This window comes from Lepeophtheirus salmonis, chromosome 5 (assembly GCF_016086655.4).
Source record: "Lepeophtheirus salmonis chromosome 5, UVic_Lsal_1.4, whole genome shotgun sequence".
Taxonomy (NCBI): Eukaryota; Metazoa; Arthropoda; class Copepoda; order Siphonostomatoida; family Caligidae; genus Lepeophtheirus; species Lepeophtheirus salmonis.
The window spans coordinates 72,608,845-72,633,182 of NC_052135.2; the positions used below are offsets into that span (position 1 = coordinate 72,608,845).

General features: G+C 28.2%; 1 protein-coding gene across 1 annotated transcript in view; it reads left to right on the forward strand.

The window, feature by feature from the left end:
* The window catches only part of LOC121118864 (uncharacterized), a 35,257-nt gene extending 24,790 nt beyond the window's left edge, over window positions 1–10,467 (forward strand). The window contains exon 3 of the mRNA XM_040713460.2: window positions 8,977–10,467. Coding sequence (XP_040569394.1) covers window positions 8,977–9,485 — 509 coding nt within the window. The 3' untranslated portion in view covers window positions 9,486–10,467. The remainder of the gene's footprint in view (window positions 1–8,976) is intronic.
* The last annotated feature ends 13,871 nt before the right edge of the window (window positions 10,468–24,338 follow it).

A 24,338-nucleotide genomic window follows, 5' to 3' on the forward strand; every position in this document is an offset into this window, starting at 1 on the left:
GGAAACTAGATATTAGATTCTTAGTGAAGTGACAATCTTAAATCAGGTGACTGTATTTTATTGACGCCATTTTATTTTGATTTTTTTTTTCTTACAGGCATCTCATACTTTAGCCAAATCCCTCTTATTTCTAAGATCTAAGATTTTTGAAAGTAACAATGGCCCAAATATGCTGTAGAACTGAAGATGTTTGATTATTTTTTTAATATTAACAGATACAACATTTAATTAAAGCCAAATCTGACTCAATAATTATTGATGATTAGTTGATAACATAGTTAGTTATTTTCAATTAAGAAAAGTTTTATAAAATGTTGTTTTTTTACGAATAAATCTGATTCCAAATGCTTCATTTGCACATATCGCTCTAATTTAAAATAATTATAGGGCACCTAATTTTACTAATTTTAGCTCTCAAGTATTTTCATTGTACTAAATATGTGAGTTTAAAGAAATTTACAAATTTTGAATTTTGAAAATTAATTGAAAGTTTGTTTAATCTTAAAAAAATATTCTGTGAATACATTTTTAGCCAATATTTATTTTCGTTGACAAACGATGGTTTCTCATTAAGGCATGAAAATGGTAAACTCTATTTTCAAAAAAAAAATTTAATCTCACCTGTAGTATTACAAATTTTACAGCGTTATTTTCTTATATTACAAAAAAAGAGGTTATATTGCCCACACACTGTATGCTTAACTTTTTTCACAAGCTGTAAATAATTTAAAATATTTTCTTTAATTTATCATCATTTACAATCGAAAGAATAAGCAATAACCAATTCGAAAGTAGAATTTGATTTTTTTTAGAATGTATTATTTTTCGATAGTAACAATTGCTTTGAAAAAGATTACAAAAACATTTGAGCCTCTTTGTACCCATTGATAACTGTATTTATTATTTATTTATTTTTTCTTTCAAAGTAAAACAAAAGTATTACTTTTAACAAATAAAAATTTTACTTTCAAGAAAATGTAAATAGCTTTATAATAAACGTTTTATCTGTGTTATTATCTGCTTTCTTCAGAATGGCTTAGAATTAAAGTCCTACTAAGTTTTTCATCATAAATTAGATTGTGTTTATAGATTTCTTTACCCAAGTCTGATGTTTTGCGACAACGCTTGGTCAGAAAAAAATATTATAGTGTGGCTCCGCCCACTACAAATTTAGTGCAAGTATGATGCAAAGCTATGTTCTTCGGTATACTATCTGGATAGTGATACCTCGTTACTGAATGCATTTTAAGCGGTATTACACGATAGTGATGGGCCCTAAACATGCAGTAATATTTCATTATGATTCCAACTTCATTTTGTTTTGTTTTTTAAATTTCGAGATTTCATTGTGCAACACTTAGTTTTTATTCAATGTATCTCAGTGTAAAAATATCAGAGCAACAACAAACAAGTCAAGTTGTGTACAAAATCCTCGTCACCGGTGTTAGTAGCGTGAAGTCTGCAAATAATAATTACATATCCAACCAGACTGCCTATAACACCATGAAAGCCCATTACACACATATACAGCCAAAAAGATTGCTAACTTCTGACATATCTTCATGTAGCTCTGCTCAAGCACTGACCTCAACCTCTTAGGCATTGGAGTTTAAGGGATCTTGGAGAAAAATGTGTGTTGCACCTCTCATTTAAATTTGAATTTACAACCAAGCTGCCATCATGGAAGTGTAGTACGCCTTTGGCACGGCCTGAATCGTCTTGAGCCGTCAATCTGTTCGATGGTGTGTCGAGGCTGTTATTGCTTGTAAAAGAAGAAATATAGGACAAAAATGTAGCTAAATATAGTATTTAAACATATCATGAATTGATTTTGAATTGTCCTTTCCATATTTAATAAAAACTAACGTGTTTCTTGACTAAGTAATGCCACTGCAATTTTTGTACCCCCTTTCTTTGCATTAAGAGGGACACCAGTACTTCAGGTGTCATTACGTGATAACAATAATAAGTGACCCATGACGTATACTCACCACAATTTCTTGGTTAGACAGCCTATCTGAAAAAAAAAAACAATAATAAAACCTGTCTTGAAACTTTTAAACAAACCTCCTCCTTCTTTAACCCCTGAAAACCCCCTACTAACACCCTTCAAAGTGCAAAATACCGTTCTTGAGCACTTAGGAACAAATCTTTTGACCCGAAAAAAAAACTTGATTTTATCTGTTTTAAATTTGTAATGTATACATTGGTAGTGGGTTAAGGAAATATAGTCTTGAGGCTTAGTATAGACTATATGAAGTCAACCGTGGAGGTCTTGTGACCAAAAACTCTGGAGGATATTGTACAAGCTACAAGTCAGTAAATTGGCGTCTCCTCCAAATTGTTCAGTACAAGGAAAAGCACAATTAATGATATAATGGCCCATTGGTGTACACTATTATACATTTAAAAAGTTTTGATACATATTTTTATGCAAACGTAATGCATAAGTAATGTATTCATCTATAGTACTCTAAATATAGAACACCCTGGTAAGGATGGTTCATCTAAACGTTCTCAAGTCGTGAAAAAAAGTAAAACTCTGACGTGACTATATTTCTTACATGATTCCTGAAATTTTTTGAAAAAATCAATATTAGGTATAACACAAATTTGACATTCAATGAAAAAAGTCGGAGTACTAAAGGGACTATAAACGAAAGACGAGACAAGCTGATTAAAATAAAAAGTAAACAAAAAGTACATTAGTAAATTACGTTCAGGATTCACGTTACCTCCATCAAAGAATACAGAATATAAATATCCTTCTTTGATGATTAAGTTTATGTATTTTTGTTTTAAAAAAAAACAAGTTTAATTTTTTTATTGTCATTATGATTCATATAATATGAACTATGGTTCTAATTAATAGTTTATGTTTTTGTTAATTCAAAAGAAAAAAACATAATCCTATCCAAAATGTTGACTTGTATTAAATTACATTTGATGAATCTTATTCAAAAGACCTGACAACATTAAATTGCGCAAAAGATGAAAATATTGCATATAAAGATTTTAAACAAATTATAATTATATATAAGAAAAAACATTTTTGATTGATAAACATGACGCCTCTTTCCCTCATAGTTTCTTTAGCTTGGACCATATGTTGACTTATTCCCCAGAAACGTCCCACTGCATTCTTGATCGTCCCACTCGGTAAAGTCCTGAATACGCTCCTTATCCCAGCTCTGAGGGATCTTTTGGTGCGATGGGGACCTTCATTTGAAATCTTTTTGACAATGTCCCAAACAAAATAGTATTATGGGTTATCTTCTGACAAGTTAGGAGACCAAGATTTAAACACAGGACGTGCATCACATGCTCAGAATTAAGAAAATCGAGTGGTCCTTTGGTGGTGTAACGAGATGCTCCGTCTTGCTACCAAATCCAAGGTTGGTCTTTTATGATACTGCAGATCCAATAAAAGACTTTGGTTAGTAGAAAACTGATGTAGATCATGGCAATGACCTTCAGCCCTGCTTGAAAATGAAGTGTGCTATAGTCTGACTTTTGCAGCTGACAATCCCAAGAGCCTTAACTGCTGTATATTTGACTTTTATGATCCTCAGTACGTTATAAGGACTTTTTACCTAACATATATTGTTCCTTGAGCTATGCATCTGGGTATGACAGAATTTTTTATCCTCCGAGAAGAACCAGACTAGATCTTTCACAAGAGTGTTCTGCTTTCGATTGATCAAAGCCTTAGTTTGTATAACCCTTTTCTCCTTATTGGACAAGGCTAGAAGCTGTCCCTTGAAACTTTCATCGATATGGTATCGTAGGAGGATGAGAAAGAACCAGAGAAAATTGCTATAGTTTAAAAGAACTTCTTTGTATTTGATTTCACATTAAAATATCTACATAGGCATAATTGGAAGCTAAGATAGATAGACTGAGTAGTGAAGGCAATTTATCAATGATGTATCGAATATTTGAAATCGGTGATTAACCTATGCAAACAAATTTTGATACTTGTGTTTAATGGTTGTTCTAATATATTTTATGTAAGATAACCATTATTAATTTCATTTTTCACTCTTCAACTAGTCTTATCTCATTTCATCACATATCATTCAGAAGAGAAAATATTTTTTATGATAAATAAAATATGCATTTAGTTCAAATTTGTATTTTTTTAGTTAATGACTGATATAGTCGTCCATACTGCAAGTGCATACTATAGCAGCTGGCAAGAGAAGACTAATCTCATATTAAATAAATTATGCAAAACTCTCAGAAAATAATTAAAATACATTATATGAGCTATTTGCCTTCTCGCCTTCTACATAAGAACATATGAGGACATTCGTTTCATACATTTCATCTAGTGGCGACTTTGCCAATTATAAACAATTTGTGTTTAGTGAGACGAAGAATACAAAAATTCTTAAATAATATTAAAAATTACCGTCCATTGAAATTTACTATGAAAAAAATTAGTTAGAGTTGTAAGGAAAGTTGTTTCATAAGCGTAAGAATTTTGTTATTGCCAATATACAAAGTGTTGTTTTTTCTTCCATATCATTATTTGTTCGTTCTTGGGAATGGGTCATTTAAGTATGAAGAATTTCCCCGTAAATTACAGCGAGTGACACTGAGGATTTATCAGCGTAACTCATTCAAAGGTCATTTGAGGTTAATAAAGCGTAGATGAGAATAGTTTGTTTAAAGAGTTTTTGAACTATATAGGTAAAAAGCTTTGTTGGACTATAAGTAAACTAGAGGATCAACATTGTTATAATTCCTGCCTATAAGCTAATAAAACATTGTCAAAATCATTACCAAAAAGCATTAATTTATACTTATTTACAAGCTAGGGAAAACAGTGAAAGATATAGTAATACTAAGAACAGGTCCTAATTTTTATTCAGAAATTGATACAGATACTTTGACAATTTCTTTTATAATTTTTTTTTTTTAAATAAGTTTGAAACAATTAAAATTTGTTCACAAAATTTCGTATAATAAAACCTATAATCAAATAAGTCAAGAGAAATGAAACGCACTATATTCAAAATTCCCTCTTTATTATTCCATAAATTTACCTCACGAAACACAGTTTTCGTGAGGTGTCTCCCCTCGTTGCATTTATCTTGACTTATTTTATTGAAGGTTTTATTATACAAAATTTTGTTAACAAATTTTAATTGTTTCCCACTTATTTTTTAAAAAAAATTTATAAAAGAAACAAACATTTATTTGAACAAAGAATTATTTTTAAGGATTTATTAAAAAATTTGTTTTTTTATCCCCATAAAGTTAAAAAAATATTTATATGTATAATAAAAAGTACATTCAAATACGAAATTCATTGTCATTTTAAATCTGATTTCACAGTTTTTCAGTCATAACCCTGTAATACATTTTGCTGTGATATAATTAATTAAACAAAAGACCTGCTAATTGTTTCATTAGGGAACTGAGATACCGATTGGTCCAATAAAATCCGAAACCTTTGAATTTTAAACTTCAACAAAATTAATAATATAAATAGATGTGTGTCAGAGCTCTGCTAATCATTAATGTAGCCACCCTTAGGGGCAATGATGGGTTCCAGGTTGCGGGGGAAGGCCTTGCATCTGCTGCAGATTTAGTTAGTTGTGATGGTGCCCTAGCGCTGGCTGACAGTGGCTTTGAGGGCATCGGTGTTTGGATGAAGGACAATGCAGGCCTTCTCCTCGACATCTACCTAAAAGGTCTAGTAGATGGGGTTGGCATCAGGGCTGAAGGGAGGCCAAAAGTGTCAATAAAGAGCTCTAAAGAACTCAAAAGAATTATTCGAAAGAGTTTTGTAATGGAGAAGTTTTTATTATTCCAATATTGGTGTCAAAAATGGTATTTCCAACCTCACAAGGATATTTCCATCTAATTTTTTGATAGAGCACTTTGGACAGTGTGGTTTGAAATCCGGAGATGAAATCTCCTGCAAAGTCCTCAAAGACTTGAGGGGATTGGCCGGGGCTGTTGTCTATAACTGTTTCGGGTCCAGTTTAACTTTTTGAAATATCTCTTTCTCCTCTTCAATGTTTCAGACTTCTTAAGGCGTAGAGGGTGGTCCTATGGACGCCCAACAGTTGGAGTGTGAGAATGGAAATTCTCCAATCACATTCACATATTATTTCTTCGACTTGTAAATAAGCTAGAGAGCTCAGGTTTATTAATTGTTTATGCTGTAATATATTGAAATATGAATTAATTTCAATCATTCAACCTTAATTAATTATTGAATATATAGCTTGGATTAGTTTTTTGAAACAGTTAGTGTGTTACCATACCACGTAACAGTCAAGGAGGACGATAAATGGCTACTCCTAGTAACAGTTATTCTCAATGACGTCACTATCAAAAAACGTGGTGGAAGTCAAATATCAGTCGGAAAAGTGTCATGGTATAACTTTGTAGTTCTATTAATTTCGATAATAAACCAACTTTAGTATTAATATAACAATCAATAATTTATATTGAAATATTTATAAACTGAGAATTGTAATTGAAATAAAATTTATCTCTTTTTTTGTATCTGACTTATATTTTTATTAATCAACAGTTGACTTGAGGCAACAAAAATATATACATAATAAAAAGCAAAAAATTCAAATAGAAAAAAACATCTCAAACAGATTTGATAAAAAAAACCAATTTATTTATTTGTAATCAGCTTGTATACTACAACAAGTTTGAGATTTTGTAAACTTCCTTGAGTAATTAAACAAAGTCAAAATTAATATATTAAAATAGTGATTACGATTTTTTCATAAACTTGGGAGATGTATTTAATTTTATTTTATTTACAAAATCCATTCTGATTTTATTTCTTCTTACTTTGTTAAGATTTTTTTAATAACTATAATTATATACTAATATCATTCAAAATACTTTTTTTCAATATAGACTAACTAAAAACATATAATGATGTATAAGCCTAAAAATAATAAAGGAGTGTGTAGTACTTTCAAAATATTGTTTTTAATTTCAATTCAATTTATCTGTTTGGACACTTAATCACTTTTATCATTAACAATAGATTATAACTGATCACATTTATTACTACTAGGGGTCATGAAAGTTCATAACTCTGAGTTATTGGTTATTTTTTGTGGTGTCGTTACTTTTGATGTTGTTGTCTTAAGGGTAGAAATGACCCACTTTCAAAAAATATCTTATAAAACAAACTGTATAGTTGAAGTTTGTTATTAATTTTTTAATATATATTATTAATTAACAAACTAATAGCTTATTTATCATTTAAATAGGTATAAATTTTAAATGTTAAATAATCTATATAAATTTAATTCGCTTGAAAAAATATATACACCTATAGTAATATATAGTTTAACTTATTGGATGAATTGTAGAAAAACACCGTTCACTCTCGGCTTCCCTAAAATTAAATACTGTCTCATCAAATGATTTATCGAAGGATGTCAATATCAATATCAAATTGTATTCATGTGTTTTCTTATCAACAAACACATTTTCATTTTTTTGTCAAAAGTTTTATTTGAAATTATTTTCCTTTAGTCTATAGAGTGTTTTTGTCTTTTTTGGATTAATATATTTAAGTAAGTTACAATTAAATTAATATTGCATTTCATATATCTTCGTAGTTCTAAATATCAATTACAGTGTTCTTATTCTAGATCTATCCGTACAGAAAATAATACATATTTATTATACGACATAATATTTATAAATATTGTCATAAAGTTTACAAATGTATTTTGAATTTTTATAAAATAAAATATTATTTTTAAAAACCGTGTCAAAATAACCTCCAAGAAAATCTTAGTACAAAAGTCATTTTTACCAAATAGTTCTAATATTTAGGTCTATTTAAAAAAAAATAATGGAATTTCAAGACTAAAAAATATTGGAAAAGAGTATTTGTAGTAGTTTAATGTTAAAAATGAGTCAAATTGACCCGTAAGAAAATACAAGGGTTAAACTTTATTACAATTTTTTTTTTTTTTAATTTTTAATTTTTTGGATATTAATGACTAATTATGCCCAAGTTAATTTTTAAAAATTTATTTTAAAACTAAAATAATTTAAAAAATATGTAATATAAAAATCTTTAAAAAACTTTTCAAAGTTTTAAACATAAATAAGTAAACAAGTTAATTAAAGAAGCGAAAACTCGTTTAAAAATTACTAAATATATGAATAAATCTTAATCAATTCTTTACTAAGATTTTAAAAAAAATTAGTATATTACCAAGATGTAACGTTTCAGGAGTATGCTTAAAAATATTCGTGATGAAACGTAGATCCTAAAGGAAACTAAAAGTATTTTTATTTTCTTTATTTCGTTCTTACACTTAAATACCAGTGCAATTACGTAAAATATATACATAAATATACACTTTAGTTTAAAATTAAAGCTTTGGTGTAAGATTACATGGCAATTTTCCTAAAATTTACAAAAAATACAAACATAAAATTGGTTAAGTTAAAACTACTGGGGGTAAAAAAATACGACATTCACAATAAAACAAAGATATTTTATAAAAATACTAAATAACAAGTCTCAATTTTAAATTTTATATTGTCTTTAAATCTTTTTTAAAGCCTATAAATGGTAATTTGAAGTTGACAGAAGGTATTTAATTTCTTCTACAGCCAAAGTCCACAAATTAATCCCCAGAGATGGAACTTTAATGAATAATTTATATATTAGGTTTAGTAAGACTTTCTGAGTTTTTCTTGTTATTTGTCTTTAATTAACTATATATCTCAAATAATAATTTAATATGCTTTAAGGTTATGTACAAAATCCCAATTCACTTTCGGAGGTTTCAATATTATGCATACTTAACTTTAACTGTTTAACTTTGTACTGTTAATTCTAAGATTATGTTGTGAGACAGTTTATGTATAACAATGTAAACTCAAAAAAGGATGGTTTGGTCTACAGACAAAATTTTCTAAATCGATATATGTTTATAATGATTTAATTATTTTTTGTTTCAGCCATTATTTACATATCTACTATCATCATACTTTATATCTTCGGTCTCACTGTGATCTTGTTTCATCACATGAATCAAATTCACGGCGTTTGGGCATGGAACTGCTTAGATGTTTGGGATGAGCTACGTCCCTGGTCTCCCCCTTCAACTTCCAACACTGTAGACCTTGATGATGGAACTGACGCAAAACAAGGGATTGAAATCGTTATTGAGTCCGCCTATGATGATTCCCAAACAAAGCCCAAAAAGAAATGGAAACATAATAGTAGTTGTTTGTTTTTCTTCAAATCTAAAGAAAAATGCAATATGGATAACTCGAATTCACATTATAATCATAACTCAGAATCTAGCTGCTATCATACAAAAGAGTCGCGAGAAGACTCTATAATATCAGGCTCATTGAAAGTAAAGGATACCAGGGGTATGTCCGTGGTGACCATTCTGAATGACGATCATCATAGAGGAAGACAATCTGTGCAAAAGTCACAAGTGTTAGAGACAGCATTATAATCAATGAATATCCAAAGACTATTTATTTATATGTATGTAACTTGAAGTTGCAAAAATGCATCACAGCAAATTACCGTCAAAGTTAATTCCTATTTTTATTTTTATATTTACTATGTATTATAAGACTGGCTTTACTCTTACATAAAAATCCTCCATTTATTTTGAAATAAGTATTGATTTGCATAATTTATCACCATTGACCGTCAAAATTTGGTATAGGGTTTTCTAATTGCTAGCGGTACTTTGTCAAATATAAGAAAGTAAATAGTATATATATGTATTTACATTTTCTTGTAATCTAAAGCCTTTATTCAATAAACATTCATTTTAATTGTTTGTTCGAGAATGAGGTCAAATGTAATTATAAGTGGTCATTCATAATACTCTGATTTATTCTTCACATAATTTCAATCTCTTTTCCTCCCATTCATTTCTTTAGCCCCTTTTTTCCAATAGCGTGTAAAAAAAGTCACGTGGTCGATTCACCAAGTTTTTCGCGTATTTCACTTCTGAATCCTGGACATCCACTCGGTTTTTGTAACGCAGAAGGACTTCTTGGTGTGTTGTTCTACTAGACCCAAAATAAATAAGTACATTGTGTGAGCTCCGGCGAGCTTTGGTAGATAAATACTTCGTTGATTGCCCGCATTTTTTTAATTGACTTCAATTACTTATGGCTGGCTCTCAAAATAACAAACAAAGTATATACCTACTGATAAGGAACACTAGTGTTAGGAAAATAGAAAGGAAACAATACTATACGCTGTTAACTCTCATGTCAGTAGGATAGCACAGTTTTATATGTAGAGAAGAAAAAATGAGCGCATAGGGCATTTAAATATTTACTTATTTCTTTAAATTGTACTACAAATAAATATAATTGCCCCTTAGCTTAGTTAAGTAGACAGAGAGTATTTATTCTGATCTTGAAAAGTTTAATACAGCTGTTGTCTTTGATCAATTTTTAAATTGTATAATAAAACTAGGAGGAAAAAAGTAAGCCTATAAATTGGTAGGTTTAAAAAAAAAAATATTAGCCTTAAATCATAGTAAAGTTAATAGCTAATAACAGTAATGATCTCTTGTTAGCTATATTGTTTTCATTTATTACTTGCAAAAAAATACATAAATTTTTATTTATCTTTTAATTTTCTAATATATTTTATAAAGTTTCGCCAACGATCTGAAAAACCTTATATTATCTCTTTAATCCATAATACACCATTTTTTAGTCAACTTAATTGAGAATATATTTTGTTAAACTTAATGTAAAAAGTGGTGTTTTTTCATTATTTTCTTGTATATTATTTATAATAAATTACAATTATCAATATTTTATATATATATATATAATATCTATGTATTCATTTTAATTTTTTGCATACAATTTCAATCATTTTAACAGTTCTATTTTTTGACAAAGTGTATTTATTAACATTATCATTGTTTTTGTAAATATCATTATTTTCAAATAATGAAATAAAATTGTTGTATTTACTCAAGTTTAAAAAAATGTGACTTCTTCTATACATTGATTTAAGTCAAAAATATTTATTTAAAGGTTCGTATTTCTTTGACAGATTTCAAATGATTAAAAAACAAATACACCGTAAAATAATACCGGAGAACAAATCATCAACTTATTTCGCCTCCTTGTTCATGTTTAATATAGATGGGGTGTTGTAGTTTGAGTAAAATATTAAGTACTATACAAATTTAAAAAATAATCCAATAGCTTATTTAACATAAGGAGCGTTTCGTCTTCTTCCCTAACAATAAAATTAAGTTTTTTTGATAGTTAAGAATATAAATAAAAGTATAAAACAAAAAAAAATAGTATATAAAAAGCATGAACTTGAATTATTTTTTTAATAATCAGTCTAACTTATTGATAAATAATATCCACAAGAGCAAAGAGAAAGAAACTCTCATTAACAAACTCACTTATGTCAACTTGTTTAACAAAATCTAAATTTCTAAATAATGTACTTAAAAAATGTCAAAAATAAAAACTATTTTTATCTTTTAAAAGTCGTTTGAGGAATCTCTTAAATACGAAGGTATTTCAAGAAAATAATATTACTAGGTCAAATATAATATATATTTGTACATATAATCGTTAAGACTTTTTTTTGTGTTTGTAGGTTGTTTTTTTCTGGAGGATTAAATTAGAACATTTTGTCGTTAATTTTAATAAAACTCCATCAAATTATTTTCAATTCAATGTTCAGTTGGAAAAAATTTAGTCATTTTCATTAAAGAGTCGAACAATAATCAGTATTAAATATTGAAAGCTTAGAACAAATCACAGTTTATCATACTGCTCCACACTTTGGTTTTACTGTAGATGAAATTTATGGTGCCCAGTCCCAATAAGGCTTTGGGCATAGATCTTTATTAACATAAATTTATGTTGATGTACGTCATTGAAGATTTACAACAATGTCATCGATTTTTCAAATTTGGTAACCCCAAAAAAATTATGCAGGCAAAAACTCCAAATAGTGGAGTATAGATCCGTTTTTATCCAAAAGGGGAAATGAGTCTCAGGATATTACTAACAATACTAAATCGCCCTTTACAAATTAGAGAATCAACAATATCTTCTTTAGATATTTTAATGAAAAATAAATTATCGACAAGATTAAGGTCGAGATCTAACGGGAAAAGAAACTCACCAGATGCAAAATGAAGTGGTTCAACCTCAATAACAATTAAGGAAAACAAAGTTTTGATGTTCTTTATAAATATAAACTTGTATAATGTCTCAACCCGAAATTTAATCTATCTCGACTATTGAAGTTCCTAGATACCCTTAACAAATTTGTATATAGGGATTTTTGATGTAACTTAGAAAATAGTTTTGATCACAAATTAAATGCCACTAAGTTTAAAATTTATGTACAAAGTCAGAAATCTTATAAACACATCTTGCAAATTTTTGGGCACTCATATTGACATTATAGGAATATAAGGTCTGAATAATTATGATACTGAATTTGTTGGTTCCAAATTCTTGTCCAAAATATCAAAAAGTCCTTTACAATAGTACAGATTTTAATGTCAAGTTTAAACTCAGTAGGGATACAGCTACTCGTACACAAAATTCCTACCCTAGAGCTACTAAAGTTATAAACTCAATTATTGCACCCTATAGTTTTTTGACGCTCGGAATTACATGAATACTTTCTCCTCCTTACACAATTTTTTAGGCCTGTATCCTCCTGTATTAATCTTTTTCTAGACAAGGGTTTTTAAAAGAATATTTGAAGTCAATTGGCACACAACAATTAAGGTGTTTTGTCAAAATTTTCTTCAAATGACATTAAAAATATAAAATCATGGATTCTAAACTCTGTCCTATTTGATGACCCTTATGCTAATATTGAAATTATTAAATAATTCAATGCACCATAACAATGACGGAAACTTTTTTTTGTGTTTGAGGAAATGCTTAATTTTATTTTTTTAGTTTGAAAATTACAAGAAATACAAATTTGTCAAAATACTTTTGATTGAAGAAGTGTGAATGGAAGGGAAAAAAGATCCCCACCTTAAAAAACCTATGTGATTGCAGAAAAGAAAGCCACTAACTCTCAAACGATTGTCAAAAACTCTGATGCTCCTAAGCCGTCATGGTTCTCATAAACAATTTGGATCAAACCACCACATCATCTACCTTTGACAATCCAGCCACCAAATCATTGTTCCACTGCATGTAAAGGGAATATATTTCTATATTTTCTTATTAATATGTTAATGAACTCATATATATTATTTAAATATTCCTAGTTATAAATTTTAATGTTTATATTGTTTTGGGATGTTTGCCATTTATAGAATATTGTTATATTATTAATTCAGAAGAGGTGTCCAATGGAGACGAATTCGATGAAATGTTAATGATCTTATACACATCTATGTTTTTTTCTGTTTGTTGAGTCAAGTCCATTTTATTTAATGTTTACTAAAAAAAATCCACTTTATCTTATGTTATGAGAAAAATACTTATTTTACAGAGTAAGGCTACAAATTGACAACATTGGAGACTTATCACATCATTGGAATCTGACAATATTGTGTCGTAAATGACAATTGATTTTGTTATAGCTTTTTATCCACTATCTCACAAATATATACTCTAAAGCCTTTAGAAAAAGGGGTTTTGACACAATATCATTCAAATGGTTGGCATTATCAAACCCAAAACTCGAGTTTGTTTCCATTATGGAACTCAAAAATACTTATTTTATTACAAAAGAGATGTACCCTAAGGAGATAGTTCTTCTGCAATAATTTTCATCTTGTGCATTGACCTTCTAATTCAAGGTATTCATCAAAATGACAAAATCATTATTACAAATTTTCAAATTTCCTTTTATACTGCTAATTCTTTGCAAATGACTGGTTTTAAATTTTTACTATTACTTCAATGTAAACTTTAAAATATATGACACAAAATCTCTCTAAGCTCTGACTTTGAAATTATTTATATATTAAGACCAAATATCCTTGAGGCAAAATGGCTTTAAGACAAAATGTCCTAAGAAAAAGTCATATGGCGGCCTAACAAACTAAAGAACGGGTTGTAATGAAATGTGAAGGTCGGTACCAACTGAAAATGAGGTGAATAAAAAAAAAAAAATAAGACCATGGATGTATGAAACCCGGCACTTTTCAACCCACATGCACGTAGTCTACATTTTTTTTATCTTATTTATTAATAAATAATTTATAATATTTTCCTGTATTCACTTTTTTGGGGAATAGGGTCTACATAGTTTCTGAGATATTGGCTAATTCTCAAATGAATTATCGAGGTAAAAGAATGAGTTCTTCCGCTTTTATTATTTATCTAATGCGACAACGAGTATGGAAAAGGAAATTAGAATGGGGAATATATTAAGACATTTAAAACATGTCTTGCTTGGTGATTATTTTTTATTGTAGAAATAATCTATCCCTTACAACAGTGAGTCCCAACTGTATCTCCAAGAGGTAATGAAAATCATCAAAAAATGTATTTCGTAAAGGAGGTCATTAAAATAAGGGTAGTAATACATAAGAGGAAAGAAAAGGCTAACCCCGCCAGATCCAGAAGAAACGATTTCGAGCCAGTTCTGACAAACAATCGATGGTAAATATTCTATATTTTGTATAAGTATTTTCCATCGACGGAAGGTGAGTGTAGGATTATAATTGCTTAAGTCACGAAGGCAGTAATTTAATTTTTAATTTAGTAATCTTTGTAATTTAGTAATTTTTGTAATTTAGTAATTTTTGTAATTTAGTAATCTTTGTAATTTAGTAATTTTGTAATTTAGTAATCTTTGTAATTTGTAATCTTTGTAATTTAGTAATCTTTGTAATTTAGTAATCTTTGTAATTTAGTAATCTTTGTAATTTAGTAATCTTTGTAATTTAGTAATCTTTGTAATTTAGTAATCTTTGTAATTTAGTAATCTTTGTAATTTAGAGAGAAGCCACTCAATCTTCCACAAATCTTTATACCATCAGAATGTATATTTCGGCTTAAAAAAAAAGACATGCAAGGACATATGGTGACAATTTGTTTGTCATAAATTTTGAAAGAATCATGTCATCGTCGATGCATTTTTTATGACATTATGGATCTTCTGATAACGGTGTTAATATCAGTTTAGTATTATCAAAAAGTTTATTTATTGTAAATGAATCTCATCAAAAAAAAAAGAAAAAAATTGCCCAAAATTAGATTACCCATTAAGAAATGTATGTTTACGGGCTCTACAATGATGAAAAAGTTACGAATAAAGTATTCCTAGTCTACAAAATTGAATATCACTTTCTCCAACTACTATTTTCGAATATTAATTTGCAGGTGAGATGTATTAACAGAAAAGTATTTTATTTATTGACTGGTGCTTATAGTATCGTATATACAAAGGCAAATAATATTTTTATTGAAAAAATAGACAACATAACGTTCGCATGATTAATCCTTCCAAAAAAAGTATTTGCCTTAAGGAAAGAAGTGTAAAGAAAGATCTGTTTATGCCTTTGTTTGACTTATGTACGTTATATTTATAGATACAAATCTTTTGCTCAAAATTATTTACATCATTGAAATGGATTTGTTTACAAAATCCTCTGTTACTCATTAATCATGTATATATATTTAAAAAATGTCTATATTTATATATATATATCCTGACATTATTGATATTTGTATTTTCATTAAATAAAAAGCTTAGGAAAAGAACAATTTATCTTAGTAAAAGATTTATTGACTCTGTATGAGGAAAAGTTGTATAAATATACAGTCCGATTCAAGTAAGAAAAAAATCATATAATAGCCATGATGATTGAATAAAAAATGTCATACATAAAAACACCGTTGATATAAATTTTCTATTAGAGAGTCACATTTATTGGTATAGTATATAATTAATTAATATTTGGTTCTTTTTCCTTCAAATTTTATCACAAAAACCTTATCTGTGTTTTTCAGGAATCCATCACAAAAAACCTTTTTAGGAACTTTTTAAAATAGTTTTGATAATTTCTAATATATCTTTGATAAATCTTTGTCAATTGTTGAACAATTAACGTAATTTTTAACTTTTTAGTTAATTTATTTTTTGAGAATAAGGAAACACCAAGCAAATGCAGTTATAAGTCATCTTGCCTTTAACTTTTTCGTAACTAGTAAACTTGCCACGTATATTTTCTACTCTTACAGATTTTGCCGTATTCACAAAAAACCAAAATATTACCAATAACCATTATGAACCATATTATTAATAACGAAATATTAATCAATTATAAACTGTACCAATAAATGTGACTCTTTAATTGAAAATTTATATCAACGTTGTTTTGATCTATGAAATTGTCTTTTTTAATCATCATAGCTATTAAATGAATTTTTCTGTTACTCGAATGGGTTTGTATATTTATACATTTTTTTTATGTTACTATATCATAGACTCAAACTATGCCTTTATAATCTTTACTGTTGAAACATGCCTTTCTTTCTATTGACTGAGTTTATTACATTTCTTCAAGCTTCAACAAAAATTATGACTATGAACAAGGAGTTAAAAGTCAATTAATCCTTTTAAAATATAACTATGATCACAGATTTGAGAATCTTTCGTCTTTATAAATAATATTTTTATTCTTTATTTCGTCAGTATTTTCTTTTTTCTTTTTTTCTGATCTATAGATGAGATAAAACAGTAAACATTAAAGTTGGGTTACCGCATTTATCGTAGGTATAAAACAATGTGGAAAATCAGACAATCTGAAAGATGTCTAGGCAATTTATACAATTTCTAATAGAGCGGTCATTTTACGTTCATTCACATTGTCATGTGAAATGATTATGTGCAATTTGAATGTTAAAGAATTCATTTTAAGCAACAAGATCATTAAGGGTTTTATTACGAATAGAATTCAGGATCCAAATGAAAACCTCCGAAATTGTGAACATTTCCGTATTTTTTATTAAACAGTACAAATTTTTAATTAAAAAAGTTAATACCAAGACAATACTCCATAATTAAGGGAATGGGCACATTTATGACATACTATGTTAACTCAAGGTTGTCCCGAGAACTCATTTATTCTTTTTCACAAAATCAAAATACTTGATGGTTTGTGTGAGATCATTCGCAATTTTAAAAAGTTCAAATTTTTTCATTCGAAACAGTTATTTGCATGTGTTTTTTTTTTTCAATTATTCTAGTCATTTTTTTTTTGGTTGCTTTTTGAACTTTCATAAACTTATTCTTGGCTTATTGGTTAGGGATCGTTTTAAACGCCTGTATTGGATTGCATTGATGTATTTTGTTCTTCTTTTTTTCTAGTAAAGTAATTTTAAACGAAAATGTTAATTTACCTATATCTTTATGATACAACTTTTCTAGATCAATAAAGAAAAAAAAATTCTTTAACGATTATGGGCCAAAAATAGGTCGAGAATCATCTTTTCTTCTGCTAATTTACATATCAGATCTCTTTATCTAGCAGTTTTTTCTTCTTTTTATCTATGTACTCATTGTGTCGTTAACCTAAATTGAACGTGTTGTTTCGTTTTTATTTTTTTACCCAAACCATTATATTTATTATTTCTAATTAAGTTGCATTGTACTGTTGATTTAGAAAATTGTATTGTTTATAAAAAGAAAAGGATTTAATTATACATTGCTTAAATAATATGTTTATATTAAGTAATCTATTTTCTATACAAACATAAAAAAACAAATAAAATGTAAAATGAAAAGTATACAAGTCACAAGCATTTAATTACTTAAACAATGGCTAATAATTTTGGTTTGCGTTTTTCGGATAAAATAAATTTATTAGGTAATGCATTTTAAAAGATTTTTTCTTCATTCAAAATTAAACTTCAGTTTATGTTCTTATTATACTGAGTATTTTACCTTTTTTTTTTAATTACTGTGTAGTGCATAATCCTTAATAAATATTCCTGTAAAATTAAATTTTTACCATCCACATATATGCACAACATTTCATAGTCTGTCCCAAATCAAGTTGACTTTTGTGCAGTTCATGACATATTTTATTCACTGTGTGTAAAATCTTGTATATATTAATATTTTATCTGTCAACTGAAGAAATTTCATTAAATTATATGAAGGTAAAAATAAATTTATGAGGTTATGAAATGTATGTAGAAATAAACAGTTCTTTATGTTACTAAAGGACAAATGAAACGTTTTAGTAGCGTAGAAAAATAGTATCAAAAACAAAATATTCTATGGAAGGTGTACAAGGAAGTTTTATGTTCTGTCCAATAAAAATTGCAATAACTTATTCTTTATCAATAAATACGTGTCATGTGTTTATAGCCTTCATATACTTTCTGATTTTTTATAACATAGTTACAATGAACAAAGAAAAGTTTCATATGAATTTTTATGTTGTTGTTTTTTTTCACAAATATTTAATTTTGAAATTATAAACATTGAGTCAAATCATTGTGTTTTTATCCTTCCGTTAGTAAAATGGGATATTATACCTTCGATACAAATGTGTGTTACCCGTATTAGTTCATCTTTCTTAACACTGATGCTGTTATAAGTAGACATGGGATATATGTAAGTGTTCGAGGAAAAGGTGGAAGTGAGACATGATTCATGATAATAATAATTCTGAATTAAGACCATTGTGAATATCATCTGCCTTTAATATGATGTTGGGGAGAGAAAATGAGTTACTACTATAAATAAAATAACCTTTTGAATAAAAATAGCATGATTGAATAGGAAATATTTTAATTATACTCAAATTCATATATATATTTATTCTATTATATTTAAAAAAAAATCAATTTACACCAAAAATAGGCGAGTATTCTTCTTTCAGAAGGAAATATTAAACCACCCAACACTTACTAAATAATGAAAAATAAAAATAATAAAGAAGATCCTTCCCATCACCCATTTTTCATTTCCTTATCGCTATAGTTAGTTGGTTTTTTTTTACAAAGATCCCTTCTTTAATTATAGGGTGTCCCCTCACTTACTTTTATTTAATTAGTCATGCAGTACATTGAAATGGTTGGGTCTGACAATATTTTACTCTTTCAAATGCTAGTTAAGTCTTTATCTTTTTATTGTTTTGCTCATCAACTCCTACATGACTCAGAGGAGAATCAAAAGTATTCTTGGTCTTAATTTGATTGTAAAGAACTTATGGTAGACGTCTACGACATTGGCAATGCCATTTTTTGTTAATCTTGCGTAGAGAAGAAAAAACAATGTTAAAGGAGTCACTTCTCCTCTAGATATAAAAAAATACTATATTAAATTTACAAAAGTTGCGATAAGTTTGATCGGAGGACAAAAAAATATATATCGACCTCTTTTTACTGTTTATGAAATGGTGAATATGTTCAAAATTCCTTTTTTTAAAATGAACTGAGTCAAAAAGATAATGAGTTAATGTTCATTTCAACACTCGTGAATCATAAATGACTATCAACAACACTTATTTTTTAAAAAGGTTGTTGCCTCTAGTTTATAATGAATATATTATAAGTTCATAAACATTTATAAAAAACTACATAAGTAGTGTGACACTTTATTTATTATAAATTTGAACTCCATTTCTTTTTTACTATAAAAGCCTTTTTGGCATACTTAGAATGTTCATGTTTATGACATGTAATATCATATTGAACAAAAACAAAATTAAAACTGTGATATTTCATTTTAATAACATTCCTGTCAATAGGACTTATTTTTTAAATATTGTATTACAGTCAATAAATAATGTATTATTTATTATTTGATCAAGTTGGCTGCTGAAGTTTTCTTATACAGGTTGACAACACATAAATTAGAATCCTCTTCGAGGCCGTCAAGCCTCAGTTCTAAAAGTATGACAATTTTGTACTTGGCGCCATTCTGAACAAAAAGCTACAATTTGATGTTTATTTTGCTTTTGTGTGGTCACAAATGTCTGAGCAACAAGAAAAACAGCGGATGATGGGCAATTTCTGCGCACAAGTAGATCTCCAACAAGAAGATATTCACAGTGAACGCTGTTCTGAATAGGATAAATGATTCCTTCTTGACTGAATTAAGAGCTCAGATCAGGGGGTCATCGTTGTGGCGTCAAAGATCCCTTTCTGACTTCTTCAAGGCCAACGAGAAAGTCAACAAGGACGTTGAGTACTAGGTCCTCAGGTATTATGTCTTGCCATGGTTGAAAAGTACGTCCCAAGGGACAACTATGTGTTTACCCAAGACGGAACCACGGCACACACGTCCAAGAAGGTACAGTATTTCTGTAGAGAGAACATGGCTTCCTTCAGGCCCACATTGATCTCCATAAAGACATATCATAATGTAATATAATTAACGTAATATCACAGATTGATATTAAGGGTATACCAAATATTATCATTGATATGTAGAAATGGAAATTCAGGGAAAAAATGAAGTATTAATATACGAATTATAAAATTATAGTGGTTATTAAAATTTTGGAATTCATAATTCCATTTAGTATTTTTCCCCTATTTAGACACAAGAATATTTTATTTGTGTCCATGATTATCATTCAAATTGAATCTATTAGAAGTAAATATATGGAGAGGTTACGTGATATACATTAAAATTATCTTGCGTAAGTGAGCTATAATAAGTAGTTGTTATAAGGCTTATTCTCCTGAACTTTGTATTTTTCCTTGTCAGTCGAGGTGAGATACAGGATACATAATTAGGAGTCAATATACTGAATAGTTTTTATCGTACGTACTACGTATGTAGTATATAATTTTTGTATAGAAAATTAGTTTTTCGTAGAACATAAAGGTAGTTGCAATGTTGCATTTACTTATAAAGTATGTCTTCTGGTTCGTGACCTGGTAGAAAAAATGATACTGTTCGGATCTATTACAAAAATTACCAACAACATCTAAATTCAAAGACTGTACCAATATCTACAGAATAAAGTTTCGCAATTAAAATTTTATATTCAAAAATGTCAAACCTATCTCAGTAAACATAAGAATATAATAATTTATGTTTAGAAAATTTATTTACAAGACTTAATTCCACCGATTACAATTTTAATGTTCAACTATGCTATTATAATTATACGTAGTTGGAGAAAAACAACTAATTCCACGCCCATGCTTATTCTTTATCTTACTGTAATTCAGAAAGGAGAGAAATCTTCAATTTTCCCAAAAAAAACTTAAAGTGCCTTTTATTCGTTATCCACCTTTTATCCCATAAGATAATTTTTTAACATTTTTCATGATCTGTTTATAAACTCTACATGTTTTGTCACTCAATCATCGACTCCCCAGAAATTAAATACAAACTTCCACTACACAAATTTGAAAAATTTAGTATCAAACTCCTCTACAAACGCCACTTACAGCCCATTTACATTTTGGAGTGCAGCAACTTGACATAAATTTGTTATTATAATTCAGCTAATCAGAAATTTAAAATTAATCAAGAAATGGTAAGGATGGCATCTGCTACGAATTTACCTTTTCATACTTTTGAGCATGATTGATCGAGCATTTATAAAGAACCTTTATTATGCGTCACACTAAAAACATTAACTTGTCATTGTTTCTTCACTTTAGACGATAGAGACATTAGGAAAACAGCACATTCCTGAATATTTTCTACAATTGGTTCAAAATTCAATATCAAAGGCTTAACATGATTTCAGTTGTCATAGAGGAATGAATGTAACAGACAATGCAGCTAATGTAAAAAGATGAAAAATATGCAGAGAAAATCGAAAGAGCCTGAGAGCTTTCTCCTTACATTTGGATACACAGCTCACAAATTAAATATTTTATATTATAATATAAATATTGAATGTGTGAAATGTAAGTTAGTCCATGTCTTTAATTTTTTTCGGAAAACCACTTTGCCGGTGCACGATATCGACAGGAAACTGGTCAATTTTTCATCGTACAATAAGAAAAACGATAGAATGCAACATCAGATTGTGTCAAGTCATATATAAATAACTAGCCCATTTTTATGAAGATATGTGAAGTAAACAGGGAAGTTATGAACAAAATTAATCGAACTATAAATTGTATATTTATAAAATTTGTGATCATTTTGCATTTATGTCAAAATATATAGATAAAATTGAATTTAGTCAATGATTTAAAAGAAAAATCAAATGATTTAAATCAGCCAGCCATGAAAAATTCTAAAACTTTCTTTTCCTAAACTTAACTTTATCTCAACATTTTTTACAATATTAAGTTTGAGTAAGACAATCATCATATTTATAGTATTATTAATTTTATTATTATTATTATTCACCATTCATTAATATGTTAATACATAAAATCCCAAGCTAATGCGTATACATGAATAAACATTATTGTTTAATTTTATATGTATGTATTTAAATGTACAGAACCTAGAATTATGAATGTGGTCACTAGTACACTTACTCATGAAAGATGGATAGTAACCCTGAGAATTTGTTAAAGAGTTTTAGATGTAAGCCCATCTTAGACTCATAAGAATAATTGCTGACATAAATTGGCATTTTGGGCATCATGGTAATAGGTTCTCCAGACCTAAAGAATATTGAATTTTGATAAGAAAGAACGGCGCGTTGCCGTGGCTATGATTTCTGTCTATAAAAAACGGAGATTTCAAATGGAGAGGTCTCAAATGGGGACTGGCAACCAAATCAATATCCTGCAAAAGATTTGTTGTCACACTATACCGGATCATCCCATATCCATCATTAGTAAAACACTTGTATGACTTCATATCGAAGGGAATATGGTCCGTGACAGTACAAATCTTAATACATTAGATTATTTTGTATAGGGCTATGTTAAATTTAAAATATATCAAACATCTCATGTCATCGCAGACTGTCTAATTATCTTCATCTTTGAAAATGACCAACATGTCAAGAAAATACCTCGTCAACGACTATTCCACCTTCCAGGCCCGGATCCAGACCGTGATTTTTCTTGGAAGCAGATACATCAAACCAAACTCTTTCTCAATATTCATATGTACAATTTAAGGCAATTTTCAAGTAAATCCGCCTAAAATGAGGCCTCAGTGACAGTTTAAATAATTTTGAAAAATGCACTGATTTGATCTTAACACTCTGTCTGTCGTTTTAGCTGAGCTACTCTCCAGCTAATCTTTATTTCAATTGTAAGAATGAATCCCTTTAATTTGTTCTGCTTATATTTTGACTTTCCATTGGTTCGTATTTCATACAACTCTAAATATGAAATAGGTCATATAAAAAGGAGAAAATTCGACTTATATGAATTGTCTTTCAATGAAAGGAGGACATACGTGATGGACATAAGAAAATACGCAAGTTATAATAGCATGATATCAATACAAAAGTATGTTTAAACAACATAAACACGTTTAATAATTATTATTATTCTATAAAGGAAAGAGATTATAATTATTTGACTTGGAAAATAATCCTCACCTGATGTTTCTCGTATTACATATATACGTTAATACTTAGTACATACCTATGTACTTATTTTTATAGTTATAAATATGGGTATGCATTCATAATTAATTATAATCTTAATAAGGCTTCCTTCGTAATTGAATAAATATTTTACCAATAATATCTTAACCCTTCGTTAGTAAAACTTGCTAAAATTCAGTCTATTAATGAATTAATAAAAGTAATTAAAATTCATGAGGTTTTAAGCTTATATTCAATCCTGTATATATTTTCTGCAGCTCAACTAATCCCGTTCTACCAGTTCTTAGTTATTAAAATTTTGCAAGTTTTTTAGGCCAGATTTTAATTTCATATTATGTACATATGTAATTTCACTTCTGATTTAACTATATCCTATTCTATATAAATTTATTGTATACTACATGATAAACAAAAATCGAGTAAAGTATATTCCTTTTTCAATTGTAATTCTGAATGTGTGTCAAATCACCAAGAAAATTAATAGTGTTCTATATATGTTGGCAAACTTTCCTAGAACCAATCAAAAATAATCATAATTTATAATAGATATTTTCCTTTGATGCTAAAATTGACGTAGCTCACGCAAAATGTACATTATTGAATGAAAAATGATGTAAATCTTGTTCATACGGTTATTTGTAATTCTTTTCATCTTTCCAAAAATATTTTGTGAAATGTTTTTTCCAATGATTTATAATAAAAGAATTGAAAAGTAGAAATACAATTTAGAAAGGGGATAATTGAATTTAATCGTATAATTGTAACACATTTAATATTTCATTGAAATAAAACCAAAAATTAAAAGGTTTTAAAGAATGTTTAATATATTCCTAGTTACTTACTTTCTCACTCTTTAGATCATTATTTTTC